The 12,336-nt window shown below is 38.5% G+C and overlaps 1 protein-coding gene across 1 annotated transcript in view; it reads right to left on the reverse strand.

Annotated features, from left to right (window-relative positions):
* pcsk2 (proprotein convertase subtilisin/kexin type 2) overlaps positions 1 to 12,336 on the reverse strand; it is a 29,022-nt gene that overhangs the window by 2,887 nt on the left and 13,799 nt on the right. The window contains exons 6-11 of the mRNA XM_077582685.1: positions 10,977 to 11,053; positions 10,112 to 10,200; positions 9,137 to 9,312; positions 6,404 to 6,619; positions 4,935 to 5,035; positions 1,946 to 2,173 (exon numbers count right to left, since the gene is read on the reverse strand). Of these exons, the coding sequence (XP_077438811.1) occupies positions 1,946 to 2,173; positions 4,935 to 5,035; positions 6,404 to 6,619; positions 9,137 to 9,312; positions 10,112 to 10,200; positions 10,977 to 11,053 (887 nt within the window). The remainder of the gene's footprint in view (positions 1 to 1,945; positions 2,174 to 4,934; positions 5,036 to 6,403; positions 6,620 to 9,136; positions 9,313 to 10,111; positions 10,201 to 10,976; positions 11,054 to 12,336) is intronic.

Consider the following 12,336-nt stretch of genomic DNA (forward strand, 5'->3'; position numbering starts at 1 on the left):
GTAGCCTTGTCGTAATTATTTCTCCGGCACAATAGAAGCTGCCGAGTGGCCCCGGTGGTGGTGCTGCTGTGTAGAACAGCAAGCTGACGAAGAACGCGTGACGTAGCCTCCATTTGCGCGGCCTAAAATTAGCATACAAAAGGCAAGGCATTATCATTATCGTCTGTGCCTTATAAAGGTCGTTTCATCGGTTTTATGGCTTACTTTATTTATCTCTACAGCTACTTTTCTCCTATCCTTAATTTGGAACAATTTCATTAGTGTAGTGTTCCTAAATAAGCAAAGAGCGGGCAGAGGCCTTTCTATATGAATTGACCGTGAGGTACATGTTGTGTTTATTAATTCTAAAATTGAAAATACTTATTCTACAACAGTGCTGTCACAAATTATTTCTCTAAACAATCTTCATCAAGCACAGTCTGTGTGATTGACAGTTTTTCGAGGCCAGAGCATTTTAGGGCCTCTAATGAAGCCAATTAGGAGGAGAGAGGAAAGCACACACGAGGGTCATTTGAGTCGTACCATCTCATAAAGCAGCAGAGAGGGGAGTACACGAGAGCAGAGCAGAGCAGGGAGGAGCGTGGAGGGGAAGAGTAAAGGTTAACACAAAATAGCCAGCGGGACAGAGGGAAGCCAGCAAGTGAATGAGATAGATAGAACACAGCTGGACTGGTAAGAGATAAAGAGACAGTCTGACCCATCCTTTCATTGCTGGGTTGATTGTTATCAAAACTCTGGCATTCACTTATTTATTTATATATATATATATATATACAAACATTTGTTTTATTTTTCTTTTTTTGTTTATTTATCATATTCAAAGGGTGGGGAGCGATATTGATTTTGAAAGACAATAACATCAAGATGTTAGAATATTGTCATGCCACACATAAATAACAATAAATACTAACACATACAGTGTATTAGTGTATATAAATATTGTAATTCCTATTATTATTGATTTTTCACATCAAAATTTACAAATAAGTATCTGTAATGAAATAATTAAAGTAAATATACATACATAAAGATACAAATTAATATATTGAGAAAAAAATTACCAGAAAGCATTTGTCAAGATGGGATCATTTTGTCATGAGACACATCAGACTAGTACATAAATAAAATAAAAAACAAAGTAAAATTATTTTGCAAACAATTTTAAGTAATTCACTTCCAGCCATTTTCACGGAAGTAACCCCCTTTGCTTCCGGCTATTTTACTGGATTTTGACTGATTTTGCAAGGCCCACAGAATATTGTGTTCTATTGCTATAAAAACCTGGTACCTACCAAAAGAAAGATCAGAGTTTCTTCTTTCATCAGGAAAAAAAGTATATATGTATCTGTTTCTGTTTCTGCAGCAATTAGCATTAGAATATAGCTAAATGTCATCATTATTCACAAATCTGAAGAACTTGTTGAAACATGATCTCTTATACTCTGCTGCTACCTGCTGGCCGCTTTTTGTAATAACTGCCATTGCTTTAAACGTCCTCTTCAGGTCAGAGGCTGCATCAAAGCTTTCTGCATGCTCTAGCATAAAAAAAAACTATAAATACAGTTTTGGGACCATGGCAATTATTTAAATAGAACGTGTTTATACGTTTTTGGGAGCAAATTAGTTAATTAATAGATACATCCGATAAAAAAATAAAAAATGTTATGATGTTCTGATTATAGATGGGAGGAGTGTATTTTTTGTAGTCATGAGATAAACGCTGTAGTAATTCAATAACAAATATTTAAAAAATATCAATTCTATTTTTTTTAAAGTTCTGTGTATAGTTAGTATAAGAAATTTCAAATTACGTCATGAGTCACACAGAAAATCTGTGAAATTGATATGTTTGGAGATATTTTCTTTAAATTAGGCCATATAAGGCGTTCATTTGAGAGGAGTCTTCTATACAGTACATTAACATCTCTTAAGAAATGGGACTCACTGGTTCTCCTGGATGAATCCGGCAACACAGTGGAAGCGCTCGGGCACCGTCCTCCACTCTTTAGCCATTTTCACCATGCCGCCGGCGTCTAACACGCCGTAGCCAAACAGGTGGTTGAACTCCAGGCCCACGCCGTTCCTCCTCCACTGATGGACTTCGTCGTGGAGCTGGTTCCTCTTAGAGGTCAGCACTGACAGGTGCTGCATGTCTCTCCATGTCAGGTCGGGGCTGTGGTAGGTGATGGGGATAGAGAGGTAGAATAAATCAATATCTGCGGTAAAATGCCAATGGTTCAGTTTCTGAAATGAAGCATTAAAAAAAAAAATCTATAGGAATTGTTTTGTTTTGTAACATCAAACAGTTTTGTGATAGGCAGTGTTGACATGGCTCTATTTTTGCCTAAATGGCGCTCCAATTATTCATTTTAAAAATAAAAGTGAAAAAATAATTAATTATCATTTTTAATTTCTATATTTTATTTAACTATAATTAATACAAAATATACAAAAATAAAAACGGGTTAAATATAGACAAAATTTTATAAATTTGCTCTTTTTAATATTATTTACAGTACATTCTTTACATTTATTCATTACATCATACAATGAAAATGAATTGGGAAAAAGAGTTTTATTGTTTATGACACGAGATCAGTATTGTGCAGACGACCGATTTAGAACACACTTCGATTCATTAGGTACTGCTGTTTTGGTTAGCAATTGAGTTAACCAATGAACTCAGCAGTTTTGTGAAAACCTAGCCTTTATGAACTGATATAATTACAGTTATTACCTATTTCCCCCCCATTCTTTTGTTTTGGTTTAAGTACACACATCCAGCAACGACTGTAATTGCTTTGCTTTCCTGCCGTCACGTGATTCAAGTGTTTGGCCCGTAAAAACGCTTTGACAGGGCGAGCGCATCCACTCACTCCCGACAGCGACATCATCATCGTGTGTGCAGAGCAAACAGTGGCTTCTTTGCACAACTACGCTAAGCGGGTGTCTGTTAATGGCGGGCAGATTCTTGTCAGCGCTTTCGCGTGACAAATTAAGCACCGGAGAAGAAGGAAAGGCTCTTGACCGAGGTTTGTAGCAAAATACCTTTTGCAGTTTTTATATTATCTACATATGTCCCATGTATTCAGTTGTGCACATGTAAAAATGCATACATTAAAATACACAAGCACTGACAGTATTTATGTGCATTTCTCAACATTCTATTGGTATCTATGAGCCCCAAATCATTTATTTCTGACCTTGGCACAGGCACACACACAAACGGTCTGGTACAAGTGGTGTAAATAAATTGGAAATAAACACAGCAAATGGCTCTCTGGAAAGTAGACAACTCATGCTTCTAAGGAGGTCACAGAGAGAAATCCTAAATACGGAATTTAGGACATAAAGATTGGCCAGCTGCGCCACTTGAAGGGCACAAGTTTGCTTTTTTTCATTAGATAAATCTAGTGGATAAATGTGAAAAGAATTATTGTATGGTTTCACCAGAAAATGACATACATAACATTAAATGTTTTTCTACAGAATCTCATCTGAACCCAAGCGTCTTGGTACAAAGGATGAGACTACATGAGGACAGTTGACTAGACAAGGACAAAAGACTACATGAGTTCAACACTCGCACACAAACCTGTGTTCATTGAATAAATGCTCTACCACAATTATAACTAAACAGAACAAGGAATAAACCTTTGAGTAAGGTCTTCTTGGTCATACGAAAGTACATGTGTGTACATGTTGAACAATTATTTTAATGGATCCTCTTGCCAGTTATTCCTGATATAACTGTGCAAAACAGAGCGTAGAAAAACAACTTGGAATAAACTGTAGAGTAAAAAAAAAAAAGTATTTAAATCAAAAGCATGCTCAGTTAAACACAAACACATGCATTCTATGTTATTCATGATAACGGCCACAGTGCACAATAGAACTAAACAGAACTACTAGTAGAAATAATACACAAAGTTAAGAAAATCGATGATGTGCTCAGTCAGTCATGAACATGTTCTTTAATGATACAAACTGTTTCACATATACATTATAATGCAATCGGCCAATCGCTCATCCTGCTAGCTTGTACAATGAAAATAAAGACACTGATAATCAAATCCAGATCAGTGGCCTAGTGGTAGAGTGTCAGCCCTGAGACTGGGAGGTTATGGGTTCCATCCCTGGCTGGGTCATACCAAAGACTAAAAAAAATGGGACTCTGCTTGACACTCAGCATTTAGGGTTGGAATTGGGGGGTTAGATCATCAAATGATTCCCGAGCGCGGCCCCTGCTACTGCTCACCGCTCCTTCAGGCGATGGATCAAAATGCGGAGAACTAATTCTGCCCCACTTAGGGGCAGTGACAATCAGTAAAGAAGAAATACAATAAATCTACACTTAATATACACAATTGTCATAATCACACCAAAAAAAAATCTACAACCTGCACATGCGTAATTGTAAAAGTACTGCCGTAAAATTGGCAACGTCTCGCCACCATGCACATTAGAAATAACCAGAACCATTAGAAATTATCCTGAGTCCAAAAAAAAAGTCAATGCATGGGCAAATGCTTGCCTCCTATAATTAATGTGATCACTCCCATTGCCAGTTATTCTCAATGAGTGCCACCTTGCTCAACAGAAATATACGAAATGAGCAGATATAAATCAGTCAGGAAAAAATGTCTATGACCCTGTCTGAGACAGTCATTCACGTGATTGCGCCTCTCTGCGCCTCTCTCAGTTATTCATAAACAAATAACCTTGCACAGTAGAAATAAACACAACTACAAATAAATAAATAATAGGCTGTATGCCCTTGGTCTAATAGAACATAAGACTACAAAATGATTAGTTAATTAGCAATGGCATACATGAGGACATTATGATAGACATGGGCATGTTGACTCTATATGAGGAGGAGAGTAAACAACACAAGGACAGAACATTTAACGGGGACAAGAGACAGCACATACTTTGCCTCAAGAGCCAGCGCGAAGACTCCAGCTGCCTCTGGAGCTGCTGCCGATGTTCCTGAGTGGCGCAGGGTGCAGTTCCCATACAGGTCGGTGGTGGCCTAAATTACAAGCAAAAATAAACCACTAATGCATCATTGGTTAACTGTCTGTGTAGAAAAGTTGAAGAAAGGTTATTGTTGGCTCTTTTAAGAGATAGAAAAGGATCGATGTGGAAGTAGTTTTATGTTCCATTAACTTGGCAGTACACAAGTTATGCTAATATTTATTGAGTCAACCTTTATTTGTGGCATTCAGTGCTTAATTAGACGCAATAACAGCCTGACTGCAATTAGAGAGAGAACCCTGGGGAGGACCCTGACTTTGTCAACAGCCCGTGGTCATTTGCATAATCGCAAATACAAACACTGCTAGCTTTGTATACAGGGAAAATCATTTCTTCATCATTTGTCATATGATTTTTTTTTTATGGCCAAGTTGATTGAATGACAAATAAAATAAAATAAACATATGTTGGCATTTTTGTGCATGGTTTCATTGTATCTACTTTCAAGTTGTACATTAAAACACTTAAATTAATCAGTGATCATTACTCATTAGTGATAATCAACTAAGGTCTGCCACAAAGTGATGCTGCCAAACCCGTCTTTAATACATTCCAGACATGTCAACAACAAAATAAACTAAAACAAACACTTGCTATAATTGGCATTTAATAAAAGTGATCAAGCAAAATATACTGAATGTGTAGCACTCAAAAGCTGCATACAGACTCACCGTTAATTGATCAAATTGTTCAATGTGTCGATGTGAGTTGCCAATTGCCATTAGTCCATTTTTCGTGATAGTGCAAGTAGGTTCAGCCGCATCAAGCAGTGTGTGGCAAGCTTTTGCTAACGTTTATCAATTGTGTGCCCAAGAATCACTCAGACAGGTTCTGCTTGAATACCAATGCCCCTGAGCAGCTACAGTATGAGCTTTGAATCGGTTATTAAATCGATTGTTGCTCACAATTGCCACCATCCACAATAATGATGTAGCTGCTTGTAGCTTACATTGAAAAAATAATTGACTCAGAACCTGTTTCTATTCATAAAAAACAGTGCACAGACATAAATAAATGGTACATATTTATAATATAGTTTTGTGAAATGATCAGTTTTGATTAATTTTGACAAGTAGGCTAGTCCTTCCCAAGTTGTAACTATCTGAATTCAGACAGTTCCCATGCTAACATTAGCAAATTAGCATTAAAACGCTAGCTTGTATAGAGTTTTTGACTAGCAGGAATTTTGATAAGCATAGCCATTTTAATTGAGAAAAATATTTATATTTAAGATCTCTTATTATTTTAGATTATCTTTTAAAGATCAAAATGGTGTTTTTTTTTGTTTGTTTTTTAATACTGCTTGGTGTATGAAGAAATACATTTTTTGCAGCTACGTGTATACGTCAACAAAAGCACTCACGACTCCGGCCTCGGGGTTCCTTTTGCGTCCGTTGCTGAAGGTGGACGCCAGCGTGGATGAGCAGCTCTCGTCGTACAGCGCCGTGCGTCCGTCGTTGATGGCCGAGTTGATGGAAATGGTCCACATACTGGAGGCGTAACCATCGCAATTGCAGTCGTCATAGCTACCGCCATCTCCCGATGCCCACACGTAGATGCTGCCTTTGCCTCCTCGCCCCTAGATCGAGACCGATGATTCGGTGAATAGATGAGTTATGATTTTGATTAGGGGGACATTATGGATGGAGCCTTTATAGTGCCGCTAATTACAGGCTGATTTATGCATATGATAAAAATCTATGAGACAGTCTGCCTTATGGGTGACAACGATTGTATTGTTGTATTTGTGGGCACGTTTTGCACATCAACCCACTATTTCCACCTTCTTCATAAAATTCAACAAACCATTGGTAAAATGTATTTGTCTTTACGTTGTTTGCACAGTGATTCTTCGAACTGAAGAGGCAGAGCGGCTGCTTGATTAGTTGCGTATACACAATCATAGTATGTATCCAGCTCTGTACCTTCTCAGCTACAGAGAGGCTAGGTCATTTTAGAGCAGCCTACACCTGCCTGCGCGTAGTCCAGGATGATTAATCAGTCTAGTAATAGGCAGTGGCACTGTTAGCATGGCAACAGTCTGTGCGCGTGTGTGTAACATGTCTCCCGCAGAGGGGGGTGGAGGGGATCTTTGCCTGGCTACAGTCACGTGGATGAGATCTGCTCCCATTCACAGGGAAAATAACATCCCATCCCTGTACTGTATAAGTAAATACGATTAGGCATAGATTTAAATGATTTGATGTGTCTGATGGAGTTTTAGAGTTTTAGAATTTTAACTTTTATGAAGTATGCTTGACATAATCAACTCCAGACCCTTTGGGAGGAAAAACGAGCGTCACACTAGCTTCTATCGAACACAGTTTTTGAAATGTGCCATATAAAGAGAATAGGCATTTAGCAAATTTTGCTTTTCACACGAAACTCAACAACATGGTATATTCAAACAAATCCGTCAATCAGACAATTTAGATGTCCGCGCCAGGGTCTAACATCTAAAATTAAAATACTTCCTCTAAAGGAACGATTGCTTTCAACAAAACAGATTGATGAAGTGAGCGTCTCTGATGCTGAGAACTTGTCAGATTGCCCCCATTCTCCGTTACTACCTACCTACATAGGGAAAATCTAGCAATTAGAGCATGTATTGAAGGGGTTAATTTTGGGTTTACATAACATTTTGTAAACCTAATAATCTTTGCACTACAACCAACATTCAAGGAATACCCCCACAACTGTATCCAATGAATAGATAGTTGATTGAGGGCAGTCCTGACAGCCTGTGGGTATAATTTTAACTGAAATACATAGACACATAAATAGTCTACCAGTAATCCCTGCATTGTATTGGATAGAAGCATAGGCTCTATTTCAAAGGATGTTGGCACAGTGGCTGGAAGATTGCACGACAGGCCATGAAAGACCCACGTTATGATACAATGCAGACAAAAACAAAAGGTTCTAGAAATATTCCGGGGCAATCAAGGTGCAGTATAGCTAAAAGCGTATAATTGAAAAGCTGTGTAATGCGAGAATGAGTCCCATAATCTACAGTATGAATTGTAAAGCAGCGGCCCATTCTCGAAAGACTTTGGCCCACGAACTGGAAGATTGGAGATACCCAGTAAAACATCTAATACAGACTCTGGGGAGATTACTGATTAAGGCATTGAACAAAGAGAGAAACTTAATGTGAAAAGGACTAATTTTAGGCTTACATTGAATACTGTAGGCTTGTTTATTTTAGTGCAGCAATTAGGATTCAATGATTTCTTTCCAATTGTCTCTGGTGAAAAACTATTTGGTTAGCTAAAGCATATAACTGAAAACCTGTGGAACATAAACTTTCTGTGTATGTGTGTATGTTGTCAGTCCCTAAACCATAGGTGTCAAACTCCGGTCTTTGAGGGCCGCAGTCCTGCAGGTTTTGGAGGTTTCCCTCTTCCAACACAAGTCGATTCCAATCAGCAGGATCGTTATCAGGCTTATGCAGAGCTTGCTGATGAGCTGATCATATCTCAGCTGTGTTGGAGAAGGGAAACATCCAAAACCTGGAGGACTCCGGCCCTCGAGGACCAAAGTTTGGCACCTATGCCCTATACATTTCGTGTTTTTTCTACCGCTATCCTCCAATTTTAGTGCATCGTGCTAGTCCTTTGCCATAGTTTCAGCAATTCAGTCTTAAGCCATTTCATTAGGACCTTCACCATAACTATCGATAATTAATTTAGTCAGTTCACTCATGTTGCACTAAGATAGTCGAGATTCGTATCCACCTTGGATCCCGGACAAGCTCCAAAAAATATTTAGTTACGCACCCATCTAGGTTTAGGTGCACAACATAAAAAGGAAAAGCCTCTGGGTACACAAGAATATGATATGAACTGTAAGGGCTTTGACATTGAGACTAGAAGAGGACTTGTAACGTGCGGTGGCTGATTAGCCATGGACGGCGCTGCTGGGTTGAACATACAATGTATATTAAAAAAAAAATTTCCAGAGGGATTCCAGTTTGAGGCATTAAATAAAGTAATTAACTCAATTCCCTTTTGTAGAGCAATTACAAGATGCTTCCTGAGTAGGAAAGTAATCTATAAAACACATTTTCAGTACAAAAGAAAGGATTCCACCTTACCTTGTTGACACCATCAGCCATAGCCTGAAGGGTTAACTCTCTGGGTCCATCCACAGTCTTGCCATCATCAGTGGGCCCCCAGCTGGCACTGTAGATGTCAATGACTTGAGGCATGTGGCTGATGGATGAGGCCTCAATGATGTCCGTCATGAATGGCTGGTCCAACATTCTAATACCTGGTGGGTGTGAACAAGAAATTAAATGCAGGCTGCAGGTGAGCTGCAGGGCAACGCTCAAAACTAGTGCTGTCAAAGTTAAAGAGTTAACTCATTGATTAATCACCAAAAAATGATTGCAATAATCATGTATTAATGCAGAGTAATCACACTATTAATTTCGACTGCAGGTGATCCCCTAGTTTGACAGCGGAGCGGATGTTTACGTTAAAGGTTGCACAGGTTGTGTTTGCACAATCAACATAACCATTAAAAATAAAGCATTTAATAAATGTTTGCGTATGACATTCAGAATATTTGTTTGTCAAACTATCGAGGTCATTTTTCCCCCCATTTTAAATCATGCAAGTAATTAACTGATTAAAAAAAGAGGAGGATGAGACTGTGCAGTTGATCAAAAATTTTGAAGATGAACTCATAACATTAAATGTCGAACAAATTAACACATAACCGGTGCTCTTCAAATTTGATGGGCAAAAATTTTGATAAAAAGCCCTTTTAATTAAGCGATTGTGATTAATCTGATTTAAAAATTTAATCGTTGACGTCTCTATTAAAAATGTTTCTCAAATCTTTTAATGTCTGAGACAGTTATCTGGATCCTTGATTTGTTTTTTTAATTCAAATTAGTGCCAGACATATACTTTGTTTTTTGATTCAAATTAGTGCCAGACATATACTTTGTTTTTTCATTTTATTTATGACATATCGAGCATTTTGCATCATCAGCCACCCTCTCCATGCCGTCATCAAAGTGCTGTTTGCTGTTATTCTTCTCACCGGCCATATCATGACATACCTGCCACCTTGGAGTTGTAGGCGACTCCCACGCCGCAGATGTTGTTGTTGGCTGCTGCTGACACTTCCCCGGCACATCGTGTGCCGTGACTGTTGGCAGGAAGGAGCAACACATGGGGTTAAGATGGTTGAAAACGGATTTCCTAAATTATAGCATTTTAGTAATTGAAAAGTAGTTTTGTCTAATTTGTATTTGCAAAACTGTAATTTCACCAACGTAGCACTAAATTACCTGAAGGGCACCGCAGATGGGAAATTAAATATTTAAATCTTTCATTCAATCGTGTTTTTTGCTTGAGCAGCCTCACAGCCATTACTCTTGTCTCGGTCCAAATCAGTGTGTGCCGTGTATTGCGTCTCTCTCGCCTCCATCCCTCAGCTTCCCACAGGGACCTTGCAGAGAGTCGACCCCATTTCTCCCAGCATGCTTTGCCACTGACAGGAAGCTATTTATAACAGCTGCCTGATTAGCCGTGTTGCGCGCCCGCTAGTCTCAGAGCTGCTGCATTGGCAAACCCGGCACACACATTCCCTGAATATATTTCTCTGTATTCTTACCGTCGTCACGTGTCGCGGTGGATCACCGGGACACAGCAAGCAGGATAAAACACTATCAGTAACAAGGTCGGCTGTGTGTTAACACGCCTCCTTTATCGGACTTATCTCGGCACCAAAAACAAGTATTGTGCTTTCTAGTGTGTTGTGTTCAGACAATAGCTCTGTTTATACAGCAACCATTATATCCTAATGGCACAAGGTGGAGAGAAAATCAATAGAGAGCTGCTGGACTCTAGGGAAAGCACACAAAAACATAGCGTGCATTTGTGCGCGTGTGTGCATAAACAGAGGGCGGCTGAGTGAGCTACCTGTTGAACCAGTCATCTGTGTAGCGTGGAAATGGGTACGGGTCATTGCTGCTGAAGTCATAACTGGCATCTGCATTCTGAAAGGACCAAATGGATGTGTTTACAAAGAGAACCATATGAAGTCAGAAAACAAGGAGAATTTTATTTACGCTCTTGATCTAATCGCAGCCTATTTGCCCAAAACGTCTGTTACTTTTGCTGGTTTGAAATACTTATGCATAGTAGCAATCATTGTCTGTATATCTGTCTTACTGGTTTGTTATGAAAATTTAAGACTTTTAACAGGAAACAAAAAATATGAACATATATTGCAAATCCTTGCACTGGCTTCCTTTTAATTTTAGAAATAATTTTAAGTTCTTATTGTTTGTTTTTAAAGCTTTGTACATTGTACATTTCAGATCTTTTCCAGATGTACACTCCTGTGCGCGCAATGAGGTCTGAGGGCCAGTTCCAACTCGTGGTGCCTCAAGACGAGACTTAAAACTAGGAGGATAGGGCCCTCTCTGTGGTTGGCCCTAAGCTGTAAAACAATCTGCCTCTCCACGATCGAACTGCTCCCACAGTGGAGTGTTTTAAGTCTCGTCTTAAGACCCATTTTTATTCCTTCGCTTTCAGTTCAGCGTGAATTTTGTGGTTCTCTGGGTCTTTTTATGTTTTTTTATTTTATATTTTTTATGTATTTATTTTTTAATTTGTTTTTTTATTTATTTTTATTTTTATTTTACTTATTGTATTTTAGTATTTTATTGACATTTTTTTTCATAGTTGGTTTTACTAGATCTAATGTGTATGATAGTGTGAGGATCTTAATGTGCAACACTTTTGAAACGCTTGCTTATAAAATGTGCTATAGAAATCAAGTGGATTGTATTGGATTTATTTCAAAATACAATTTTATGACTCCCAAACCAACCCCTATGTCTACAAATATCTAGAATCTAATCAATATGTGTCTAAGGTAAGATCAATATCTCCTGGCTGTAGCACAACATTTATCATGCAGACATAACAGTGACGCTGATCCTCTAATAAAAAACAACAACAACAACGGGAAGTGTGGGGGTTGAACAAATTCTGATCAATCGCAGGCACAACTAAATTGTATGAAACCAAACGTGATAGGAATAAAAACAGAGGAATAAAATAGGACAAATAAATGTCTTTCTTGGAACATCTCATGCTGGCATTAAGGCTGCGCTACCTGCTGTGAACTCCTGTTTTATTCCTTTGACATGTGTTTTTGAGTACAGAGAAGTATTCATTACCCCCTTAGTGGAAAAATGCATCAGATCAATTAGCGGCCATGTTGACTGGATTGTATCTCTGTCATTATCTGAATACAGGCTGTTATTATCTT

The sequence above is a fragment of the Vanacampus margaritifer genome, chromosome 12 (genome assembly GCF_051991255.1).
Source record: "Vanacampus margaritifer isolate UIUO_Vmar chromosome 12, RoL_Vmar_1.0, whole genome shotgun sequence".
NCBI lineage: Eukaryota > Metazoa > Chordata > Actinopteri > Syngnathiformes > Syngnathidae > Vanacampus > Vanacampus margaritifer.